This window comes from Pholis gunnellus (assembly GCF_910591455.1).
Source record: "Pholis gunnellus genome assembly, chromosome: 4".
NCBI lineage: Eukaryota > Metazoa > Chordata > Actinopteri > Perciformes > Pholidae > Pholis > Pholis gunnellus.
In genome coordinates this window covers 3,765,103-3,789,865 of record NC_136530.1, presented here as the reverse complement: position 1 = coordinate 3,789,865, position 24,763 = coordinate 3,765,103, and the positions used below count along the sequence as shown (strand labels likewise).

At 45.4% G+C, this 24,763-nt stretch overlaps 2 protein-coding genes across 2 annotated transcripts in view; both read left to right on the top strand.

Moving 5' to 3' along the window:
- ralgps2 (Ral GEF with PH domain and SH3 binding motif 2) overlaps positions 1-10,492 on the top strand; it is a 51,370-nt gene extending 40,878 nt beyond the window's left edge. Inside the window, exons 9-19 of the mRNA XM_079157260.1 lie at positions 551-641; positions 824-891; positions 1,476-1,614; positions 1,757-1,908; positions 1,996-2,050; positions 2,600-2,677; positions 3,812-3,917; positions 5,117-5,209; positions 6,036-6,141; positions 6,309-6,400; positions 6,762-10,492. Coding sequence (XP_079013386.1) covers positions 551-641; positions 824-891; positions 1,476-1,614; positions 1,757-1,908; positions 1,996-2,050; positions 2,600-2,677; positions 3,812-3,917; positions 5,117-5,209; positions 6,036-6,141; positions 6,309-6,400; positions 6,762-6,791 — 1,010 coding nt within the window. The 3' untranslated portion in view covers positions 6,792-10,492. The remainder of the gene's footprint in view (positions 1-550; positions 642-823; positions 892-1,475; positions 1,615-1,756; positions 1,909-1,995; positions 2,051-2,599; positions 2,678-3,811; positions 3,918-5,116; positions 5,210-6,035; positions 6,142-6,308; positions 6,401-6,761) is intronic.
- Positions 10,493-12,148: 1,656 nt separating this feature from the next.
- fam20b (FAM20B glycosaminoglycan xylosylkinase) lies at positions 12,149-24,331 on the top strand. Its single transcript, XM_079157711.1, has 9 exons — positions 12,149-12,268; positions 13,260-13,588; positions 13,747-13,994; positions 14,088-14,174; positions 14,440-14,549; positions 18,738-18,909; positions 20,006-20,197; positions 23,101-23,160; positions 23,250-24,331. Exons 2-9 carry the CDS (start codon positions 13,460-13,462, stop codon positions 23,479-23,481), a joined length of 1,230 nt encoding a protein of 409 aa, XP_079013837.1. The 5' UTR covers positions 12,149-12,268; positions 13,260-13,459; the 3' UTR covers positions 23,482-24,331.
- The last annotated feature ends 432 nt before the right edge of the window (positions 24,332-24,763 follow it).

Below are 24,763 nucleotides of genomic sequence, written 5' to 3'. Positions count from 1 at the left end.
GAAATCAAGACACTGTTACTCCCCATAATCCACAATAATCCACAGACCCTGTGAGCAGTTTAATTTAGGAACTATTTTCTTTCTACCAAACTACACCCGCCACCCGTATCGCCGCGCAGAAGGAAGTGTACATCTACTCATGAACATGTAAACAACAATGGCGTCCTCTTCGACTGAGCTGTAACATTAGCTAGCTCAGAGGTGCTAAGTAAGCGAGCGGTATTGAGTATAGATGCACGCTTCCTTCTGCGCGGTGATACGGTTGCCGGGTGTAGTTTGGTGGAAAGAAAATAGTTCCTGCATGAAACTGCTCACAACAAGGTCTGTGGATTATCTTGAGTAACTGGGTCATTATTCCTAAAAAGACATTTTTCATGTAAAGGTTTTTTTTTTGGTACTTTAAGCACCAATTGCGTAGCAATTATTACAGTACAAATGTTCTGTAATAATTAATAAAGTTTCACATTATTAGTGAATTTCTATCCTCACTCCAGACATGCTTTACAGCCTGGATATGTTGTTAGTTTGAGATGACATGTTTGTCTTTCAGATGTACTGGTGTTGCCTCACGTGCAGAAGTATCTCAACTCAGTCCGGTACATCGAGGAGCTGCAGAAGTTTGTGGAGGACGACAATTACAAGTAAGAAACCAAACTTGGACGTCGCAGGAGCAATTTTCCTGCCAGGAAGATCAAAAATAGTTTTTCGAGTGCTCGTCTCTTTTCCCCTAAAAATATTCTATCCCCATCCTTCTTTTTTAATGATGAAGAATTCTCAGAGGATGAACTCAAGCTGATGGATTAATCTATGTTTTTTTATTTAGGTTGTCACAGAAGATTGAGCCAGGCACCAGCACACCACGAGCAAACGCCTCCAAAGAGGATCTTGTGGGTACGTTGGGTGTTAAGTGTCGTATTAAACCTGTTAATCATCTTTTTTTTTCTCCTTTCTTCTTCCCGAGCTGTACTTTCATCCTTTCCTCCCAAGCGGCAACTTCCAGTGCTGAAAAATCCAAATTCTTCAAATTGACCACTTGAGGCTGAGTCCAAAGCGAGTCAATTCCCATTAACCTCCATGTGAAAAACTTTACAGCAGAGATTTTGGTCTCTGTAGCTAATTTCCCTGTTCATGATGACTTTACAGGGGCTGCACTTTTACATAACGACCCCATTCAAAGTATATTGCGGCTTTAAGTTGTGCATAAATACGGGCGTGGCTACTTTGAGTGACAGGTGGGTGCCGTCTCAGGTCGATAAACGCTTGCAGTCTTCCTCGTAGCCCGCCTCAGCTCCACTGACAATCCACCCCTTTGCCCATTTTTGGGTATTTTCTGGGAATTAGGCAGAGTTGGCACCACCAAGATGGCGACCACCCGGAGCCACAATGACTCTCCAGAAAACCTCTGGGTGACGTCACGGAGACTACGTCCACACTTTACACCGTCTCACGTTCCCTCCCTGTTCTCTCACCTACAGGCCAGGAAGCGGCAGCGTCTCCTCTCTGCGGCCGTAAATGTTCGATAGCAGCCGAAGGAACCAAAGTCCCGGCCACACCGCCCTCCCCCAGGAACCTGCTGCCCTACGGACACAGGAAGTGCCACAGCCTGGGCTACAAGTCAGTTTGCTTTGTTTTGTTTGTATTACTATGAGGTACTGTAGATGGACCGTATTTTCATCGTTCTATGATGCATAAAAGCATCTACAGTCATGAAGCAGAAATCTTTACCTCTTTACTTTTTCCTTCTGTGTCCACGTAGTTTTATCCATAAGATGAATACGGTGGAGTTTAAAAGTGCCACGTTCCCCAACGCTGGTTCTCGGCACCTGCTGGACGACAGCGTGATGGAGAGCCACAGTCCCACCAGGGGACAAGCAGAGAGCTCAACGCTGTCTAGTGGTATTTCACTCGGTAAGACTCACACGTGTATATACTTATTACCATAATGCACAGTTTGTATCTTCAATGAGTGTGTAAACGGTTTGCATCCGTCCACAGGGAGCAGCGAGGGCTCTGAGCTCAGCGAAGAGGTGTCCTGGCCGGCGTTTGAGAGGTAAGGTTGCTACGTTCGTGTCTGCAGTGTTTGTTTTCTTTCCATCACATCCACGTGTAAGATCATAAAATCCACCCACCCCCCCCGTCCCCGTTCCCGATGTGATTGTATCATTTTCAAAGCTCTGGCCTCAAGACACCGCTACGCGAAAATGATCGGCCATTAAAACTTGCGCACGAATGCCGCGCCCTGCCCTGCTTTCCGCTTTGCAGCGAGAGCCGCCACGCCTCCACCCCGCTGCTCACAGATGCCTCTGCAGACATTTATGACGAGCGTAACATTGAAACCCCTCCTAACCAGAACTCCCTCTGTGCAAACGAGTGTCCGTAGCCTCACTCACCAGTTCAACAATCAACTGGCCTGAAAATACACCATTTTCTTCAAACTGTTGGAATAATCCTGTAAACACACATTCATCAATAACTCCTCTAACCAAACGACTGCTCCCTTCATCCAGCCAACCAGAAATAAAACACCCTCACAGCCTTAACAGTGTCCCGTGCCCCCCCCCCCCCCCTATTCTATCCTGTCTTATCCTACTCTGAACAGGACTCGGTTCTATCACTCTCTGGGCCCAGTGACCCGCGTGGCCCGCATCCCCTACAGAGGAGTCCTGAGGCCCAGCAGGTACACACATCCCGACCGGAACCAACCTGAGCTGAACCAAACCCTCTCTTGTCCTCACTTCACAGCCCCTCAGTCCTTTGCAAAGGGGGGCCGCTGTGTGCTGGTGCTTAGAGTGTGTGTGTGTGTGTGTAGTGCTGGGATAGGCTGGTGGTGGTAAACGTGTGTGTGTGTGTGTGTGTGTGTGTGTGTGTGTGTGTGTGTTGGTGAAATCAGGTGTAGGGCTAAAGATCTGTCTGAGCTCATGATTCTTCATCTTCTGCTGCGTACCATCAGTCTATTATCCACCTTTTGCTTTTCTTAAACTTCTTGCATGTCTGCCTCTCTCACACACACACACACACACACACACACACACACACACACACACACACACACACACACACACACACACACACACACACACACACACACACACACACACACACACACACACACACACACACGGTCAACCTGGACTTCTTCTTGTGATACATTTCCAAGATATTTTCACAGCTTGGAGCTAAAAAAAAAAAGAAAAGTTTCCACAGTCACATCGAGCTCCATGTGTTGCTGGAAACAAACGGTTGCATCCTCATTCCTGAGGTAGAGAGGAACAGACTCCTCAGGGTCACTGAAGCCAATTCTCAGAGACGTTGCATATAAAAGTGTCCGTTTTGCGGATAGAGAGCGATCTGTCTCTCTCTCTCTCTCTCTCTCTCTCTCTCTCTCTTTGTCTCTCTCTCTCGCTCTCTCTCTCTTTTTCCACCAGGCTTCACTGGGCTCCTGCACTGGGCTTCCTGCTCTGATCCTCCAGACAGACACAATCTGCACACCACCTTGTGCACCGCTGCTCTTCTCTCTGCCAATACCAGTGTTCAGATTTATGTCTGTGAAATTCAGTCCTGTAAAAGCAAGACGGAAATAGATTAAAAAAAAAGTACTTTTAAGGAAGCAGAGTTTAAGGTGGCTTTGCAGATTGCGTCAGCCTTTTTACTACTAGTTCATCTCTTGATTTTGATCTGGCGTGCTTGAGAACATGCATTTTTGTGTGTGCGCGTGCGCGTGCGCGTGCGTGTGTGTGTGTGTTTGTGTGTGGGCGCGTGTGTGGTTGCGTTTACAGCTCGTAATGTTTTTTTCTTTGTCCTGTTGTTGTAGCTCAGCGGAGTCAGCGGAGCTCGCGGTTCACTTGTATCCCGGAGCGGTCACAGTGCAGGGGGTGTTGAGGAGGAAGACTGTGCTCAAGGAGGGCAAGAAACCAACAGTGAGATCACGTGCACACACACACACACACACACATACACACACACACACATATCCATACTGGTGTTCATACACCTGTACCTTCCTACTTACTGTCCAGGAGCAGATGGGCAGTAAAAGCTGTCTGAAGGCCTCAGGGACTCCTTAACTTGCAGAACATCTTTGTTTCTGTCCGTTCCTCTTTCCTCATCCCCCCCCCCACTGCTTTTGTTCGAGCTTCTTTGATGATGTAACAAGGTTTTAAAGAAATGTTCCCAATCTGGAAAAAAACATTTACAATCAGGAGAAGTCTGCCTGGTGGCACCACCAAGACTGTTAATTAGCAGGTTGACTTTGTCCCTTTTTTTCCGTTTACGTGCTTCAACCTTTCTTTATTTTCCTCATATAAAGGCCCTGACACACGTGAGCGTTTTTTTACCTTAGCTTTGTTGGCCTTACGATTGTGTTGGAGGCTTTTAGCCAATTCAGCATGTTGAGTCCGTCGGTGAGAGAAATCACTCCGATCGTTTCAGTTTAAGCAAATCGTTGCACGAGAAGAGAAACAGAATTGAGGAAAGCCAGCAAACGACTAAAGAGAAGAGGCCACACGCAGAGAAGCGCTTCTCATTTTTCATTTTCCTCTCATCTGGTCGTTCAAATACACGATGACGATTTTCACAACGACATAAGTGTTGAGCGAGAGTTTCCCCTTCTTGTATGACCGACACAGACTACCGCCACCTGCTGGTGTGGAGAGTTATTTCCTCTCGTGCGGGCGCAGGACGTACGTGCTAGTTCGGCCGCTGACTGTGCTCTCTGCTCTGTGTTCAAGTGCAGCTTTTTTGGCCAAGACACTGGCGCCACTAGTTCTTTGATGTCGGTTTGGTGTGTCTGGGCCTTTCGTCTCCACAGCTTTCAGTGTTTATGGAACAAGATGCAAATGTTGCATAATTATTCTCCGGTCATCCAACGAAGCTCAGACAAGCGAGGACTTTAAATTCCCCCCAAACCGCACCGTGTTCTCCCCTGTGATCCGTCTCCCTGGCTCTGCCTCTTCTAATCTGGTCTCTTTATCTGTCCCGGCTCTGTTAGTCAGCGATGCGGCACAGAACCAGACACACATAATAATATCACAGTCTGATGGCACATGAGGACCATACTGAGGCATCTCATTGACTCAATCAGGCTGAAGTGGAGTTGATTTCACCTTTGTGTCTCCAGGTGGCGTCATGGACCAAATACTGGGTCGCTCTTTGCGGAACACAGCTCTACTACTACCCCGCCAAGTCCCTGAAGGCCACTGAGAGGAAACATGTAAGTCGCCGTCCTCTGACTGTTTCTGCAGCAGACGATAGAGATTTCAGAGGTTGGGTTTATTTTGGGCAGGCGAAGACAACAACTGATGACACATAACTGCAGTCTCCGATTTCTTCCATGTGAACCGCAGCTGTTGATAGAAATCAGTGTAAATACACGGAATAGCCCCAAAACACTGTTTAACAAGGAGAGGACACATGATAGCCATTACTTACTCACTTAGAAGGTTTCATTACAGAATGAACTCAGGGCAACACACTTAGTGATTCTTCTTTGTGTGTGTGGTTTGTTTTTTTTGTAGTCTGTATGCACAGGAAATGTAAATCATGGAAAAAAATGCTAATGAGAACATTTACAGATTCTTCATGTAGTTTTGGCATAAATTAAAAACGTGTTTGTGTGTGTGTGTGGACTTCATCACTTTGACAGGAACATTTACTGAAACTGTACAGGAGCTCAGAGGAGGGAAGGAAGGACAATAAGAACTGGAAGAAAACAGTGAATGTGTGTGGGTGTGTGGGTGTGTGGGTGTGTGTGTGTGTGTGTGTGTGGGGACTGGACGGAGTGTGACGCAGTGGGGGGGGACAGACAGATGGTAGCACTCATTGAATAATGAGACCAATGACATCACTGCAGTCCTGTGTGTCACTCACCGGCTAATGAGAACCTTGTGGAGAGCACATGCAGGCTCTGCGCACACACACACACACACACACACAGCCTGTGTTAACGATTCCTCTTCTTCTTAAGTAGCATTTAGACGGAACAGAGTCGCCATGTGAAAGAAAATCAAACTCTTGTTTCCTCTTGTCCTCCTGCCCAGTTCAAGTCCACGTCCAGTAAGAGCGTGTGTGTGGTGGGTCTGATGGCCATAAAGGCCGACGATCCCGAGCATCCCGACGTCTTCCTGCTGACGGACTCCGAGCAGGGTGAGACACACACACACACACGCACACACTGTGACTCTTTCGTTTTTATTTTACCGGTCGGGCCACGGTCGAGTGAGGCGTCTGCCATCTTTCCTGTGAGTGTTTTTTTAGAGCAGGTGGAAACGAGAGGCTTCGCCTTCTCACTCTTGTTTGTCTCCGTTGCCTAGGTAACACCTACAAGTACCAAGCAGGGAACCGAACGAACGCCCTGCTGTGGTTCAAACATCTGAGCGCTGCCTGTCAGAGCAACAGGCAACAGGTACGAAGCTGCATTAACACACACACACACACAGTCACTCACACAGTCACACACACACACTCTCACTCACTGACACACACACACTCTCACTCACTGACACACACACACTCACGTTTAACTTACATTTATGAATGTAAAACTATGCAAACATTGTAATGAGATCGGTTTGGAAACATTTAGAGTTTCCAGTAGAGTTTGAAATGACGGATACTATTTCAGTGTTGGAATCACACAAGGCGCAGCTTAAATCAATTTAACTTATGAATAGTACAAAAACAGGACCACGATGAGTCATTTTAAATGAAACTTCTTTAACCTTATTTAGCACTCACCTCACCCACACACTCTCTTTCTCCCCCAGGTGCCAGCCAATCTGATGTCATTCGAGTGACCGACGCTGAGGAGTGTGACTGAGCAAAGACGAGAGAGAGAGAGAGTGAGAGAGAGAGAGAAGGAGGGAGGGATGATGGGAAAACAGACGAAGAGGAGGATGATGATGAGGAGGAGGATGAGGAGGAGTGTTATATCAGTAGTGGGAGCTTTCACTGCCATGAGCCCTGACCGCCGATTCTCTGATTCTTGCCCCGGCCCCACTGCAGCCTCACCTGCCACCACTGCCTTAACCAGAGTACCCTGTGTGCGTGTGTGTGTGTGTGTGTGTGTGTGTGTGTGTGTGTGTGTGTGTGTGTGTGTGTGTGTGTGTGTGTGTGTGTGTGTGTGTGTGTGTGTGTGTGTGCGTGCGTCTATGGAAGTGACTGTTTTGGGGCGTACTGACTACTGAACAAAGACCTGCACCACTGCTCTTGTCTCCCATTCGCTCTCAGCGTCTTTTTGTCTTTACTGTCCAGGACTCGGATGAAACCGTTCGACTCCTCTCCTCCCTCTCAGACGGACGGTCCTCCATCGGACACAAACGATCCTCTCCTCTGTTTTTTTTTTTTTTTTGTGTGTCTCCCCCACTATGCTCAAACGCAAGATTTCTGTATTTTAATCGACACACAATCACATGACGCACACTCACATCGGACTAACCCGTTTAAAAAAAACGTACTCGTTCACTTTTTCATTCACACGTGTTGGGCTTGGAGTCACAGGCTCGTTTAGACGAACTACGGCGCACTCTCACTCTCACGCATCTTTGATCGCGTCGGCGTAAACGTTGAGGGCTCTGATTCGCAATCGATTCCAGCAGAAACAATTCCCACACTTCCTTGAATGTGTCTCTTTTTTTTCCCCTCATATACTCGCTAACTGTTGTGTACGTATGTAGTTGTTGTGTGTAACTGCGTCGGGTGAGGGAGGGGTTGAGGTCGGGACGGCAAATCCACAAAGGTACGATCATCCCAGAGTCTAAGCTAAGACGTGTTCACGGTCGGGTAGACGAGAGTTCATCCTTTTTATTTCGTTCACACCTGTTTTTGTTTTGTTCTCCAGTGTTGTCTGCTCTCTGTCAGTCCGACGCTCTGTTTCACCAGACTCTCACACACACACACACACACTCTCTCACACACACTAAACACTAAAAGACTTGAAACTGTGAAAGAGTCCAAAAGAAGAGAGCGACGAGAACTCACAATCCATGATTTGATCTCTTCTTCTTGTTGCTTGATGTGGTCAGAGCTCTGGTCTGGACATTCAAAGCTAGCTGGAGCCATGCAGAGTCTACTTTATATCTTCTTTATGTTTTTTGTTGTTAGTAGTTGTTTCTTTTTCCTTTTTTTGGGGGGGGGTGCATTTCACAGTATTACCATGTAGTAAACGATCACACGTCTTGTGTAGTTTTGTCTGTTAAATTTGAATGTTACATTTTTTGTGTGTTTTTCTCCTTCTTTGGAGAAGTTATGTTGAATCTTTTGTGTGTGTTTTTTGCCCTTTTATTCTATCAACGAGGACCCGGCTTAGTTTTAGACCCGTACATCTGATTTGGAATAAGCACCTTGGTTTATAATTAGTGCCAAGTGATGTAACGTCACCGTAGTTTTCTTCAGGTTGACGAAACGTTAGGAAGAGCAGAGCCGCGGTGGAGTCGGTGCAGATGTTTCACGGTGCCACAAATTGCTGTTTTTGTTTCTTCGTTGTGAGCAAATGGATGATGGAGGTGACACTGATGGGAAGCTTTTTCGCCCAGTGATATTTATCAAATTCTAATCTCTTTTTTTTTTCAAACAGCTGTTTACATTGTACGTTTACACAATCGTTTGCCCCCACAATCCCTTCGATGCTCCACGTGGACTGTAGACACCTTTAGTATTACAGTGTGCAGACACAGACGGGGTGGGAACAGATCCTCTCTGATGTGCTTCAGTCAGTGTTCTGCATTTAAACTGCCCTCAACACACAATGTCCAAGTCAACTATTCAGCTTTTTCGGTCAAACGTACAACAACAAACTGAGACAAAAGACAATTACGTGCCTGTAAAGAGACATTCAGTCCTTTTGTGTTTTGACTAAAGGAGAGATGGAAGCGGATGAACCTGTGGACGAGTGAATGAGGAAGCCAAAGACGGGCATGTGGATGCATTCGTGCGTCTGTGCACACTTCTTTATTTTTCTAAAAAAACATTTTAATTCACGCTGCACAGAGGCCGACTCGCGCCACAACTCCACGCTGGCTTGTGTGAAGAAAGGAGGGACACCGTGAGAAGATGAGGAAGTGGAAACTGGTGCTCGTCTGTGTCCACTGAGGCTTTTTTTCTTCGCTGCACAACGGGAGCAGAGACTGTTTTGAAGCCAAAAAAAATCCCAGAGCTGAAGCCCTCTGGAGGCTGATCATCGCCGGTGTTTGAGTCTCATCGGTGGGCCGGCGGGACAAAGAGGGTCTGAGTGAAATGGGTGAGACAGAGTTTGGGTGGTGGTGGTGGGGGTGGGGGGGTTACAGGCTGTTTATCTATGTGTATTGACGGATGGTGGAGCTTAACCTGCTGTCATTTGCAATATATTGACATTTAGGTGCAGTTAAAGGGACAGTTCACCCCAAATGTACATATTTGACCTCTTTCCTGTTGTTATTTATCATTCTAGATTGTTTTGGTGTAAGTTGCCGAGTGTTGGAGGTCTCGGCCTTCTCTCCAACATACGGGGCCGATATATCCAACACTCAGCAACTCACACCAAAACAATCTAGACGGATACATGGCACTATAGAGGTAAGAGAAAAAATGTTTTTTGTTTTTTTATTTTGGTATGAACTGTGCCTTAAACAAGAATTAATGCTGTCTCAAAAAAAAGGATTGTAAACAGCAGGAGCTGGGATGTAAACAGTCAGCATCCCAGTCACGTTTCCCTTCTTTCTATTTGCTGATGTGCAGTGAGATGATTCGGTTTCCTGAGTTCTCAGTTCTGAACTCGAGCAGACCTTTTGAAGCGGTCGTGGAAGGTTTATTTGGATTTAACGATGTTGCCCATCGATAATTATCCAGATCATGTTGAGCGCTTTTTGTGAGGTTTTCCCTCTCTGTAACCTGAGTTTACACACTTTTCTTTTTGTTGTTATCATTTCTGTACAGTGTGTGGTCAAAATAATGGAAACACGTGTTTCTTGTTTTGGGGATTTAGCCGACTCATTTCTTGGATTGACCCCTGTGATCATCTATTTTGGGATGAGAGCGGGAAGTTCAAAAGTGTTCAAACGGTTCAGTTTAACATTATTTTGGGTTGTTACAAAGAAACTTGATGTTTGAAAAATCTCTTGTTTTCATGTTGTTTCCTTTTTAAATTGACCCCACTGTCTACAAATGCACAACTCGCCCTGTATGAACTGTTTAGAGTGAAGCTGCCTTCTGATTTCATTCTTTTTTTTAATGGTCATGAAATAATTGTTTAACAGTTGAGGTGAAGGTTTCGACCAGAGGAAAAGTTTTCAGTGCGTTTTGTCTTCTGATTTTTGGGGAAAATCAATGTGAATCTGGACGAGCATCACCGTTTACCGAGGGCGACGACCTGGCTCTGTGTGTGTGTCTGTGCGTGTGTGTGTGTGTGTCTGTGCGTGTGTGTGTGTCTGTGTCATGACTGTGGCGAGCGCTGTGACCTCATAGCTGAGTGATGCGCTGCCTGGTGTGAAGACTGAGAACCAATAAACACTCTGCCCTTTTTTACTCCACACGTCGGCCTCCCGCTCATTGTTCAGTTGGAGAGTGTGTGTGACTGTGTATGTGAGTGTGTAGTGTGTATCACGGTTGCATCACATGGTTGAAGACTTTAAATACTGACAATCAGTTCCTTTATTTATCTTTTGAGTTGTAGGGATGATGGAGAGCCACTGTAACCGTCGAGGAAAGTGTCCTGAAGGGATTTATTCTGCAGAGTCGGCTTCATTTCTTTAAGACAATATTGCCAAAATATTATCAAAAAAATGTAGATTCTTGAATCAGCTAACGAAATACCCCAAAAAACGTACATTACCTTGTAATAGTGTTATTTTATCTTGATGAAGCTTTACATCATGCGGCTGCAGTTACAATGATAACATCACCATGCAGATGTTTGCTTATTATTATTATATAATAGTCAGTAACAGTGGTGCAGTAACTAAGTACATTTACTCAAGTACTGTACTTAAGTAGAATTTAAGGTACTTTTACTTCACTTGTCTATTTCCATGTTATGCTGCTTTATACTCCACTACATCTCAGAGGGAAATCTTGTGTTTTTTACTCCACTACATTTCTATAACAACTTTATTTACTAATTACAGATTTTGATAATAATAGAAATGCACGCTGGCTTGCATACTGCAAACATGCAGCCGGATGCAGTACATCCTGGTATTTGTTGGCATACTGCATTTGACACACTATGTATTGGGACACACTAAGGTCCCAATCTCCACACTCATGGACTCTCAGCCTTTGAGGCGCATTCCCACAAAGTCCACGAGGGTTTAGGACTGTCCCACTTTCAAATCGTCAAGTGATTGAGGGCTCTCTCGCACACATTTAGAGCCCTTAAGGAACACTTTCTGTGAGTGCACATTTCTGCAGAGGGAATAACCCAGAATTCATAGCAATGTCAGGGTTTAAATTTGAAGTGTGGAAGCCGGAGACGTAAAAAAAAAGGTTAAACAAAGAGAAAGGCACATGGGTGTTCAGCCTTCCATATTTCATTTACACTGAAATATTAAGGATTAAAGATATTGTGACGACGTCGTTGTAACGTGATATGTTGCATCAAAGTGCTCATCAAGTCTCATTCGTATTTACGCCCTTTCAAGGCCTCGCAGCCTCTCGCACTCAACCATTTAACAGGTGACGTCATTAAGTCCCTGAGGATTCAGGGTTTAAGGCTTTAGGGAGGACGTTGGGATTGGGCCTAAATCTTTTTATGACATACTAAATAGTTCGCTTATATTGGTATTGGAACTCATTCAGAGAATTTATCTGGGGAACTTGGAATTATTTCACCAATTTCTTTACACTTCTATAGTATAGTATAATATTCGACATATTATATTATAATCAACATATTCTTGTCATTTATTTTATTTATTTATTTATATTACATTAAATATTCTTTTAACTATGAAGCCTTTTGTAAAAAAACAAAACAAAAAGGGAACCACTGCTGTAACTGCATTAGTGATTCTTGCATCTATCTCCAGCCGTGTATGGACGGACATGGCGCACTACCGCCACCTGGTGGCCGCACGGAGCTCCTACAGGAAGGAGGAAGTGTTTCGGAAGTGAACACTGACGGCAGAGAAGGAATCGAAGGAAAAGGGCGGAGGAGAGGGAGCTACTAGGGGGGGGGAAAGAGGAAAAAATGATTAAAAAACCAGCGGGACAATTTATTATTATTCACTTCAATATCGCAGGACTTTACAGACGCTGGGGGGCTACTTTGTGTCTCCGGTGATCGGCGTATGGATATAAGGTAAGTCCGCTTTGGTCCGCAGCCAGTAAAAACAACCCACGACGTTCAGCAGCTAACAGGCAGCGTAAAGCTAACCGACACAGCAAAGGTGTGCAGCGGTTTGCTAAAGCAGATAGCAAGCACTGTAGCGATAGGTGTGACTTATATGTCGTTGTTTATGGTGACCTGATTTAACGTCCAAATAATCAGTTGTTAAAAAAAAAAAGGCAGCAGCATCATGAAAGACCGATTGTGTGAATGAAGCGGTTGCCTGCGTGGCCATGAGCTGTGTTTAAAACCGTCATTTGTAACATTTTACCCGTTTTTAAATAGCTAGTTTTGCTGCCGTTATGTCACCGTTTTTGAAAAACGTTGCGCCGTGTCCGTTGGCAGCTAACGTCTGTCAACTAACGTCCGTTAACTAACGTCTGTTAACTGCCGGTTGAACGTGGCAGTTGTATTAATTTGACTGCTGACATGTTAACATTTAGGCTCCTCCTCCTCAACCGGTTTGTTGCTGGAGCAGCCAGGTGAAGTCAACATGGCGCTTCTTTTGTAATTCGAGCAACATCACAGCCCAATTCCTCTTATGCAAGGTTAGGCTGTCACCACATACACTCCCTCTCTCTCTCTGCACCACAGCAGGACTACCTGTCCATCAGTCTGCTCACTGGAAATAATCCATTTCCCCCCAAATCCAGTGTTGGAGAGGGAGCCGAAACGGGGATGTTTTGAATGCTGTAAATGCTTTTTTAGTTGACAGCTTGTGCACAAAGTACATGTTGTGTGTTTGGCGTGTCATCCCGTTGTAGTTGCACATCCTGGACAGGCTTCAGCTATGCTGCAGTACTGGGTCATCGTCTCCCTCGAGGGGGGAAAACAAGCCTGAGCGGGCAGCAAATCGATCAGTTTTCTCTGCCACATATTATTGACAGCTCATGTTCCCTTTTCTGAGTCCTCGTCTGTCTCCTCCCTCCTAGCCCTCTCTCATTTCTGTTCCTCTCCTCTCCAGGTGACTCTGATTGGAGCACCAGAGGACAGCAGCACTCATCCTTCAGAAGAGCTCGTCTAAAGGCAGGGAGGGGGAGGGTCCGGAGACGGAGAGCTGCAAGGGGTCATGCATTAGGGGTGAGGGGGATTCACTGCAGGGGAGAGACACACACACACACAGCGTCGGGTGAGGAGGAGGTCGAGGGCAGGTTTGGTGTGGAGATGAAGCTCAAGCAGCGCATGGTGGTGCTGTGTGCCGTGCTCCTCCTGCTGGGCCTGGCCAAGATCTTCCTGCTGGATGGAGGCGAGGGCTCCGCGGCCAGCCGACGGGATCTCAGAGCGTTTCGGAAGGTCAGAGTCCCAATTAAGCAATTCTTTTTCCAGTCTTGTTTACAAAAAGTACTGTCATCTGGAGGGATGCACAAGACCGTGATTGTATAGAGTCATACTTCCGAGCTGTTGCCAGACACGTACGTGACGTTATCGTGTTATCGCCCACCTCTTGACAGATGGAAGCCGGCCTTTCTCTGTCGCGGGGAGCCCGCCTCACACACACCCTCCAGTCTCCGTGGGAGATAGCGAGCCAGTGGGTGGGCCCGAGAGAGGTGTACCCCGAGGAGACCCCGGAGCTGGCGGCCGTGCTCACCTCTCTCAGCAGCGCCCGGGTGGAGCGGGCGGACGTGGGCTACAAGGGCACGCAGCTCAAAGCCCTGCTGGTGCTGGACGGGGGGCAGAAAGTGGTCTTTAAGCCCAAGAGGTCAGACTTGTAAATATTAAGATTACACACACTTGTTTAATGCTTTAGGAGCGATTCAAACGTCTTGTTTGTGTGTTTTCCGCCCGTCCGTAGATATAACAGAGACTACGTGGTTGAAGGCGAGCCGTACGCGGGCTATGACCGACACAACGCGGAGGTGGCTGCTTTTCACCTGGACAGGTGTGTAAACGTCATTATCAGAGTGTCCGACATTCAGCCTCGCTGATCTGTTATTGGAGCATAATAATAATAATAATGATAATGACTTTATTCATATAGCACCTTTTTAAAAAACAGTGTTTACAAAGTGCCTTAAAATAAAGCAAAAGCAGGATACGAGGCAATATAACAGAACATTGAGCAGGACAAAGCTAAGGTAACAGGTGAAACAATTCTGTAATCGCTCCTCAAACCGCTGTGTGATAAGTTCTGGTCCCGTCTGCAGGATCCTGGGCTTCAGGAGAGCGCCTCTAGTGGTCGGCAGAAACGTCAACGTGCGGACGGAGATCAAACCCGTGGCCACAGACCAGCTGCTGGGCACCTTCCTCATGCAGGGTTAGTATCGTCCACTCCTCCGCACCGCTCAGAAGACTTTCTAGTAAGTCGGAGAGCGAGAGTGTGGAGTCACTGCACCGGTGATTTTATCTTTCCTTTGACTCATCGGTCCACTTTCTTTCTCCTTCTGATCTCAGTGTTCACACTCCTCCCACCGTTCCTGTCTTCTTCTTCTTCTTTTTTCTTTATCAGTCAGCACACTCGAGGATATACCCTCATCCTGTTTGCTGATGGTGTGACAGTTAAGGCAGTAGAAGCACCCTGTTTAACTCACTGCTAAAACCACAGGTTTATATTTAGTCCTGTAAAGATTCGAAGAGGTTTTAACTCTCCTCTTGTATGTTTATTTTTCTAGCACGAAGCAAAGATACGTAGATGTATTTTAAACTAATACGTGATCCCTGCAGTCAGCGCTGCCTTAGTTAGAGGGGAACTCCGGCAGTGCTGCACATAAAGGTCAGTCTGCTGGTCCTCGGAGCGCTGCTCCACCTGTGAAACGGTGACACCACGTCTCCTGTGACAAAACAACCCCGATGATGTCGTTCAGGGTCGTTGTAGCTCCTCCTTAAATATCTTTGTGTGTATTGCATAATTTGAATATTGGATTTTTTAAATGTATTTGTATTTTTAGGATATTTTTTACCTTCATTTGTCACTTATTGATATTTAATAATGTTTTATCCATAAACAGTTTCCCACTTCATTGTCCGGGACATGTACTGTATCACCATGACACATATTGATATTATGTAATTACATTAACTGTGGATTTATGTTTTCATGCAAGGAAACAACCATTTAGTTTCATTCATCATCATTCATCACTTTATTCAAATAATGCATGTTTGGAAATTTGCTGCGATTGTTTTCAAAGAACACACACACACACACACAGACAGACAGACACACACTACAGACAGACAGACAGACAGACAGACAGACAGACAGACACACACTACAGACAGACAGACAGACACACACTACAGACAGACAGACACACACTACAGACAGACAGACAGACACACTACAGACAGACAGACAGACAGACACACACTACAGACAGACAGACAGACAGACAGACAGACAGACAGACACACACTACAGACAGACAGACAGACACACACTACAGACAGACAGACACACACTACAGACAGACAGACAGACAGACAGACAGACAGACAGACAGACAGACACACACTACAGACAGACAGACAGAGCAAGTTTATTTGTAAAGCACATTTCAACAACAAGGTAATTCAAAGTGCTTCACATAAAACCATTAAAAGCAACAAAACATAAGGCAAAAGAAAAGGAGATTTAAAAACAGTCATTAAAACACTATAAAGCAGTCCTAAGAAATAAAACACAGTAGTGAAATGCAGGAAGTTGATTAATATCCTTGAATCTGGTTGAATTAAAGGCAGCAGCAAACAGAAAAGTCTTCAGTCTTGATGTAAAGGAGCTGAGGGTCTCAGCAGACCTGCAGCAGAAACACTGAACGCTGCTTCTCCATGTTCAGTTCTGACTCTGGGAACAGGAAGTAGACCGGTCCCAGACGACCTCAGGGGTCGGGATGGTTCTTAAGGTAGCAGCAGATCAGAGATGTATTTTGGCCCGAAACCATTCAGTGCTTTATAAACCAACAGCAGGATTATGAAGTCAAGTCTTTGTTGGACAGGAAGCCGGTGCAAAGACCTCAGAACTGGAGTGATGTGATCCACTGTCTTGGTCTTAGTGAGGACTCCAGCTGCAGCGCTCTGATTTACTTTTTACAGAGACCTGTAAACACACCGTTACAGTAGACACACACACACAGATACAGACAGGCAGACAGATATTCATTTCTTTATAGTTAGATGTGATATTTGGGTTTTTTGGATTGTTTGATGGGACGAAACGAGGCATCTGATGATGTCACCTTAGGCTCTAAGACGTTTGGATTGACATTTTTTTTTTCAGTATTTTGTCATGATTAGTGGACCAAACAATCGATTCATCAGAGAGATTATCGTCAGATTCATCAATGACAGTGTTTCTCCTGTTACTGCCGTTACTGCCTTCCTCCACAACAGAGGTGAGGAACACCAGCTGAGTGGGTTTTTATAAAAAAACAACATGATCGGTGTGGTAGCTCCGTGCCAAATAGCACACAAGGCCACATTGACCCGTTGCTGACTAGCGACGTGGCATTCAGAGTGTTTTATTTGAATGGATCCCAAGTCCGGGTACAGGTGTGACCTGATGAACCGGATCTCTGTGAAACCTCCGTCTAACATGTCGATAGAAGGTGTGTGTGTGTGTGTGTGTGTGTGTGTGTGTGTGTGTGTGTGTGTGTGTGTGTGTGTGTGTGTGTGTGTCAGTCAGCTGTTCAGGCCACTCACATCTTTGAAGTTGTGCGAGTTGCTTTATGTTCAAAGCTGTCACTTACCACCAATCAGTGAACTTAACATGACTCATCTCTACAGCGGCCTTTACAGCCGCTGTGCAAAATGACACCCACGTCCAAAATGGCATGGATGTGTCATCTAGTCGCCAACAGAAGAGTTTAATAAAGCAGAACTCAGACGGGTTGCTTCCTCAACAATTGAAGCTTTCATCCGTCCAGGTTCTAACGATGAGATTTGTATCTCCACCTTGTTACATGGATTTTACTATATATATATATATATATATATATATATATACGTATATATATATATATATTATAACAGCAGCTCGTTAGGGAGACGAGGGGGGTTTCATGAAGTTGACTCAGTAAAGGAGGGAACATGGTGAAGAGCATGTTTTTGATTGAGCATAAGACAGTAAGAACCAGGATTATTCTGTCTGTTAAAGCCAGCGTTCTGTGATCAGATCAAGTCATCGAGCGCACGCCACCATCAACACCAAAAACTCAATCTGTAGACAGCTGAGATGATCTGCAGCGGACATTACAAATATTCCACAGGAAACAACAAAATGTCAAAGCAAAAAGATTATCCACAGCCCCCGGGACAAAACAAACTTTAGTGAGCATGTTGCAGATGGCCGCTGAGCTCAGACACAAGTAGAGATGAAGTCAGTGCTCTGAACATCTGCTCTGAGTGTAATCAGCTGTTTGTGGGTTCTGGTGTGAGTAGTGTAAACTCCGTCTGCCTCATATCTGTTACTTGGTTTGTGAACGTGACCTCAAAAAGATGAGATGTTGCTTAAATAGCTTCAGATTGGAGGTCTGTCCCTGTTGTGTTTCTAGTATGGGTGATTTCTCAGCGTCCATATCTCAGATTTTATTAAATAAGTGACATTTAAAGACAAGAACAAATGGTGTAACTGGGACTTCCTATGAGGCTCCAGTCATAGGTCACAGTAGTAGATTTGCTTCATTTTATTCTGAATTCTTTCACATTTATTCAGTCTGTTGTTGACTCAACTTCTTTCAAAGAACTGTGACGGCATACGTTTCATCCAACATATCATAAAAAAGAAGAAACTGAAACGTAGTTTAGAAAATAGAAACTTTACCAGAATCTCTCTTTACTTTCGTCACCTTTCAGCTTCTCGTCGCTCTTCTTCTTCCTCAGCCACCAGCTGTGTCACTATAATGCATAAAGATGTAGCTAAGCAGCATTCTGAGTCATTCAACCTGTTTTTCATCAGATAATCATAAGATTGGATCTTATGAGACATTTATTTTTATTTTTAAAACATTTTCTAAACTGTTCTTTCTCACAGGACGTGAATATTGCAGATAAGCAGAAAAGCGACGACACTTTTTTTCCCCCTGAGCTTTGTTCCTCATAAATAGGCATCGACCGATCACGTTGTGTGGAGCGAACATATTCAAAACGTACACTATTCTACTATCTACTCTCCTTAGACTGTTTACTGGAGAGAACTCTGATTCACTCGGAGCATTTTGCTGAAAGGAAACTCACTAAAACATGTCAGAGGAGCTCAGATGCTGCTCTGGGTCAACGGGATCCTGTTGGTCCTCCGCCTGCACAAATCTATTTGAAAGCTTTTTATTGAAAAGGTGACGCAAATTTGCATCGCTGTTGGTATAAATAGTTTTAATGCAACGTATTTGCAGCACAGTATTTTGCATTTAGGTGTCGTTAATGCTTCACGCCCCCAACTTAAACTATGAAGGTTTAAAATGAGCTGCCAACGCTGCATCTTCATATTCATGGCTACCTCTTCTCTCTCCAGGTAACAACACATGTTTCTATGGAAAGTGTTATTACTGTCGGGAGAGCGAGCCGGCGTGTGCGGAGGGAGAGATCATGGAGGGCTCGTTAACCCTTTGGCTGCCGGACGTCTGGCCGCTGCAGAAACACAGACACCCCTGGGGACGCACCTACCGAGAGGGGAAGCTGGCCAGGTGGGTGTCCCAAAGTCAGGGAAAAAACCTGCGTTATTGTTAGTGATGTTCAGAAGGAATAATGGAACTGACCATCAACAGCCTTTCCATAGTGGTGGTGTTTTAGGTCCACCTGTACTTTCCTAACCTCAAAGGGCAATGACTCTCTCCTTTTTGTTCTGAGAAAAGCTTCCTGGAGTGGGAGGACGAGTGAAGAGTGAGGGCGCAGCGTGCTTTGATCACTTATCTGATGGTTTGATCAGCAGCAGTGGTGATCTTCACTCTGCTGCCCACAGGTTTTGTGACTGATGGCTAAGTGTCGATACAGCGGGACCATCAGCACATTCTATTGACATCAAAGAGAATTTAAGATAAGATGATCCTTTATTCGTCCTGCAGCGGGGAAATTCACAGGATTTTTTGGCAAATTTGCCTGCGATCTTGACGATTCCCACCCACTCCTCGGTCGCTGAACATCGAGCAAAAGCTGACTTTACAGATTCGCTGACGAGTGGATTTTGACAGAATTGGACTTGAACGCTGGTTCAGCTTCTTGTCGATGAGGACAGCGAGGTCTCCTGCTCAGTTGAAGCTGAACATGTGCGCAGACCAGCTGAGCAACCTCGCTGAGCTCAGCTGCTCATAACCTCGTCAGACCTTTTCTGTTGATCAAAATGCAGAAATGTAGGATTATGTAAGAGCACAAAAATATGCAAGACACACACTGTTGCACAACATGATCATGTATTGATCCCGGTAAGGGGGAAATGTGTCTCGTCCCTGTATATAGGGAGCAGTGGGCTGCCTATGACAGGCGCCCGGGGAGCCGCTAGGGGTTCAGTGTCTTGCTCAGGGACACGTGTCAAGCCAAGGATCGAACCGCCGACCTTGCGGTTACCAGACAACCCTCTTTTTCTGGGAGGTTCCATAAAAGATAGAAAATGAATCTTAAATGTAAAAAGACCTAGTATATGTATTGCATTATATTCTAACAAAGTAGAAGCGGTGCTGCTGCTCTGAATGCAGGGAGACACCGGAGCCGTGGAACGTTAAACTGATAAGATGTGCACTGCAGCTTAAGTAACTGTGTGTGTGTGTGTGCGTGTGTGTGTTCCAGGTGGGAGTACGACGAGAGTTACTGCGAGGCGGTGAAGAAGATGCCTCCGTACGACGCCGGGCCGCGGCTGCTGGACGTCATCGACACGGCCATCTTTGATTACCTCATCGGGAACGCCGATCGGCATCACTACGAGAGCTTCCAGGACGACGGCGGTGCCAGCATGCTCATCCTGCTCGACAACGCAAAGAGGCGAGTGTTCACGTGACGGATTTTAACCAAACACAGATCGATTCTTTTATCTTTTTTTTTTTTTTAAATGTCAAAGGTGACCAGAGAATAATCCCCCCCCCCCCCAGTGGTATTATTGTTGTGCTACTGTTGCAAAGCTTTGTTTTCTTCAGAGTCTGTAACTACTAACAGAGTTAGCAACATGGCTACCATTAGCCACCGTTAGCTGCTGTCCAAAGCAAGAAAGAACCCAGATCTCAGTGCTGTGATTAGAGTAAAACACCCGGTAGCTGGTATTGATATGTAGCCAGGTTTTGTTCATGACTAGGGATGGGTATCGTTTGGGTTTTTTCCGATACCGGTGCTAAAACGATACTTTTAAAACGATACCGGTGCCTAAACGGTGCCTGAACCGATACTTTTTTTATTGCCAAGTCAAATTTAACAATATATTTAACTGTTTAAAGTATACTATACATATTAGTGCTGGGCAACGATTACAATTTTTAATCGCATGGATTTTTTGCGATTAATCTCATTGTTATGGCAAAGTTCAATAATTAATTCAAAGGTAGTGTATTGTGCACTTTTATTTTAAAAGTACTGCTATATGAACAAAAGGTCAATAACATTTGGTTTGCAAACACTTTAAACAAATAAGGTTCTTTTTAACAGCAGTATTCCCTTTACACAGTAGCAGTTATATCTCTTCACTATCTGTGCTCAGTGTGTGACTTCATGTGAAACGTTCCACTGCTGTGCAACAGGAATACAATGTTTGAGCACGTTTCATCTAAACGTGTGTCGTCTTCATGACAGAGCATGTGAATGCAGCTCTACTGTTCATCAATATAATGCTGTAACTCAGAGGTGATGATGGTTACCCAGCGATCAAAGAATAAAGACACACTTACGCACAATGTAGGTGTATTTTCCCTTTAACTCACGAGATGCAGGTAGCATGTTTTATACTTAATGTGAATTTAATTCATACTTTGTTGGCATCTTATTCTGAAAATCGGATGTTCCTCTGAAGAAACCGGATGTTGTCTCACGTTAAATCTTTCCGCTAACTTTCAAAGTCCTTCGCTCGCTCCCGATCTGTGCCGTTTGAATGCGTTTACCGTGAATTTCAGCGTATAGGTCACTAACATCTAAGTGTCTGCTGAGTTGACCACGGAGACCTGAGTGTCTGCTAACTTTACCGCAGCGATGTCCAGTAGTCTCCATTCCTCCACCGCTGCCAGTGAGCAACGGACTTTCAAAATAAAAACAGCCACACTTTTGACCGTTTACCTTTCGGCATTTTCTCTGTTAAAAGGTTGATGGCTAGCTAGCTGCTGTAGCTATACAAACGGTAGCTATCGTTACCTGCTGCCAGGACGGAGTCATCAGAGTAGTGTTAAAAAAAAGTATTTCAATCGGCTCAGGCACCGAAAAGAAGCACCGAAATCTGCGTTGCGTTTCGGTCCGGTAGGTACCGGTCGTATAGGTACCGGTTCCATATTGGCACCGGGTTTCGGTACCCAACCCTATTCATGACTGATCTCTCGTAGTAGGCGGTTTTCATCACTCTTCCTCTTGGTCCAGACTACAGAGACTCTGTGTTATTTTATAACCTTTATAACTATACGCTCAACTCTGTCTGCTGCCTTTGTGCCGTAAGTCGAGTCATCGTCTTCCCTGCAGGTCGCGACCCCGCGGCAGAGTGAAAGTGATGGGTTTAGGGAACCAATCCAAATGTCAGCGGTGTCATTACACTGCAGTCAGTACAGGATGCAATCAACGTCGACTTCATACGAGTCAGCAAAAAAAAAAAATACAAGGGTACAGAAATACTGTCTGAATTCCTGTCTCACACTAAATGAATATGAAATGATTTAGATTTACTTTCAGCATTAACATGAACAGCAGTTGGCTTACTGGGAAGTCGTGCACTTTTTCTGCACATTTCAACCGACATGGTTTGGCACGTTGTCAACAGAACAACCACAAAGTTCATCTTTTCATCTTTTACATGAAGTCTTATTTTCATTTTCAATTGCAGTTTGTTTTGACATCTTCCCGCATGCCCTCCTCTTGATTTATCGACACTGAAACTGCTGACTCATGTTGAACCGCCGCTTCCATGAAGTGAGGACGTCGAGCCGCCATTCCCTCGTTGTTCTTATCTTCTAAAACCAAAAATAACTTCAAACCGTGGAAAATGTTCTGCTTCACATGGAAACATGTTTTCAAGAATGAATCACAGTTGGCAGATCATCAAAGAAGCGTTGTTCTTGGCATGATAATAATCATACATTGAGACAAAATGTAATATCTGTTTTTGTAAAAAAAAACTGTTTACCAACCGTACCACATGATGTCGGGAGCATCGCTGACAAAGAAGGAACCTGAACCTCAGTGTGTGAAAATATACGGATTCATTCATCGTTACTGTTATTAAGAGTTCTCAGGACTGTACTTGTTACACTTAAAAACCCAAATAACTTATTGATGCTGAGTAGTAATCATGTGTTGCTTTTTTCTCCCACTTGATCTCAGTCTGTTGTGCGTTTCCAGCTGATCCCAAAGTCCGTTTTGAAAGGTGGTTGACTTGTTTTCACCAGATGATGTCGTCCTACTGTTAACCCTGAAGGCTCCTCAGAGGAGCTCACGACTGACAGGAAAGCTGCTGCAGCAGCAGACACAGAACCCAGACAGATGAGCTCTCTCTGGCTGTGCTGAGTGGAGCGTGTCGTAGCATTAGAAAGAGTGTTTTGGCGTATGTGTGTGTGTGTGTGCAGCCACGGCCAGTGGAGTGTGGCTAATGCATTTTGATGGATTCTCCTAGCCGCAGTGCAGACAGGCCTCCGGCTCCAGATGCCTTACTTAAGTTTTTATTTAGTAATTTTGTTTTATGTTGTTTCTTTGTTTGTATGCAGCTTTGGGAACGCGGCTCTGGATGAGCGAAGTATCCTCGCACCGCTCTACCAGTGCTGCATGTGAGTACTCAGGAAAGGCTCAGATCCCAATTCTTGACTGTTACGATCAGTCTTTTTCTAACATGACATCTCTCACTTTGCGCCGTCAGGGTCCGCGTGTCCACGTGGAACAGGCTGAACCTGCTGAGGAGCGGAGCTCTGAGTGCAGACATGCGACAGGCGCTGGCGTTCGACCCCATCCAGCCGGTCCTGGCCGAGCCGCACCTCGCCGCCCTGGACAGGCGTCTGTCTGGAGTCGTAGCCACCGTGAAGCAGTGCATGGAGGCGCAGGGCCCCGACAACACTCTGATAGAGGACCGCATGAACCTCCCTCACCCCTAGAGACGAGGGCCAGGACTTTAACACCAGGGCCCTCCTCTCTTCTCCAGGCCCGCGAGGTAAAGAGGGAGTAAAAGGATCGACAGGGTGGAACAAGAACTGTGTGTTCCCCCCCCCCCCCACCCCACCCCCCTTGGCCCGTGTCACTCTGTTGAGACTTGAGTGGACTTCCTATACAAACTTTTTCTCAGGACTGCTTGTACACGATAGGACGGTATCTGCTGTAAGAACGTCTCCCTCGTCTCCTCCTGGTTGTGCCAAATTCTCCGTCCCAGTCCGGCTTCTCCTCCAACCGAGGAGGAAGGACGGAGCTCGGAGAGAAGTAGACACTCAAGAGGAGCAGGAGGGAAGGTGACAAGGAGCCACCGACGGCTCGATGGAAGACACCGTACGGCCGCGTCGACGGCTGTTTGGAGCTCACGGCCCAAGAAACTGAAGAGGAGATTCCTGTCGAAGGAAAGTCAGGAAATGAAATCCATTTGACAACCCGAAAAATGTTTGTTTGTTTTCCTCGAATTGAAAATGAACTTTGATCGTAAAGGAAAGGAGAATCAACTCGGCTCTTCCTCCTTCATTGTGTATATATTTAACTAAGTAGTGACGTAGAATTATGAGACAAAAGAATATACATTTGTGGATGATAATATTAAATAAACTCGTGAGTGCGTGTGTGGGCGGGTGTGTGTGTGTGCGTGTGTGTATGTGTGTGTGTGTGTGTGTGTGTGTGTGTGTGTGTGTATATGTATGTATGGAAGAGTGCCATATTGTGCCGTATATGAGAAAAGCTACTGACATGACGGACTTGAAGTGAGGGCACACAGTGTGTGGGTTCATCTCCAGCATTAAACTATGATCTATTTAATTGTGCTTCTCTCTTCTCATCTCTTCTTCCCTGTGGTCACCGCTGAAGAGCACAGTGTCTGTAATGAAGTGTTGATGCTGTCACTGCTACTATGAAAAGAAACCCATTTGATTTAATGCGCTGCATTGTTGGAAGGGACTTTCACTTTGGCCGCTCAGATATTTTTATTTTAGTCATACTGGTCCTGAGATACGTTACAGCTCAGATCTGGAACACGCTGGTTATAGTTGACATTTAATTTAGAATAAATAGATTAGTCTTTCCTCGCCTCACTTTCACATTTTAATCACCTCTCGTGCCCTAAATTTAGTTCACGTCTGAGTCTCCAGTAACTCCTTTTAGTGACACATTAGTCACAGATGTGATTACAGGCGCTCGTGTCTGAGGACGCTCTGATCGATGGGCCACAGATCTCTATCGGTC

Coding starts and splice junctions, on each gene's coding strand:
- fam20b (XM_079157711.1), top strand. CDS start 13,460: ATGAAGCTCAAGCAGCGCATGGTGGTGCTGTGTGCCGTGCTCCTCCTG. Junction 13,589..13,746: donor ATCTCAGAGCGTTTCGGAAG/GTCAGAGTCCCA, acceptor ACCTCTTGACAG/ATGGAAGCCGGCCTTTCTCT. Junction 13,995..14,087: donor GTGGTCTTTAAGCCCAAGAG/GTCAGACTTGTA, acceptor GCCCGTCCGTAG/ATATAACAGAGACTACGTGG.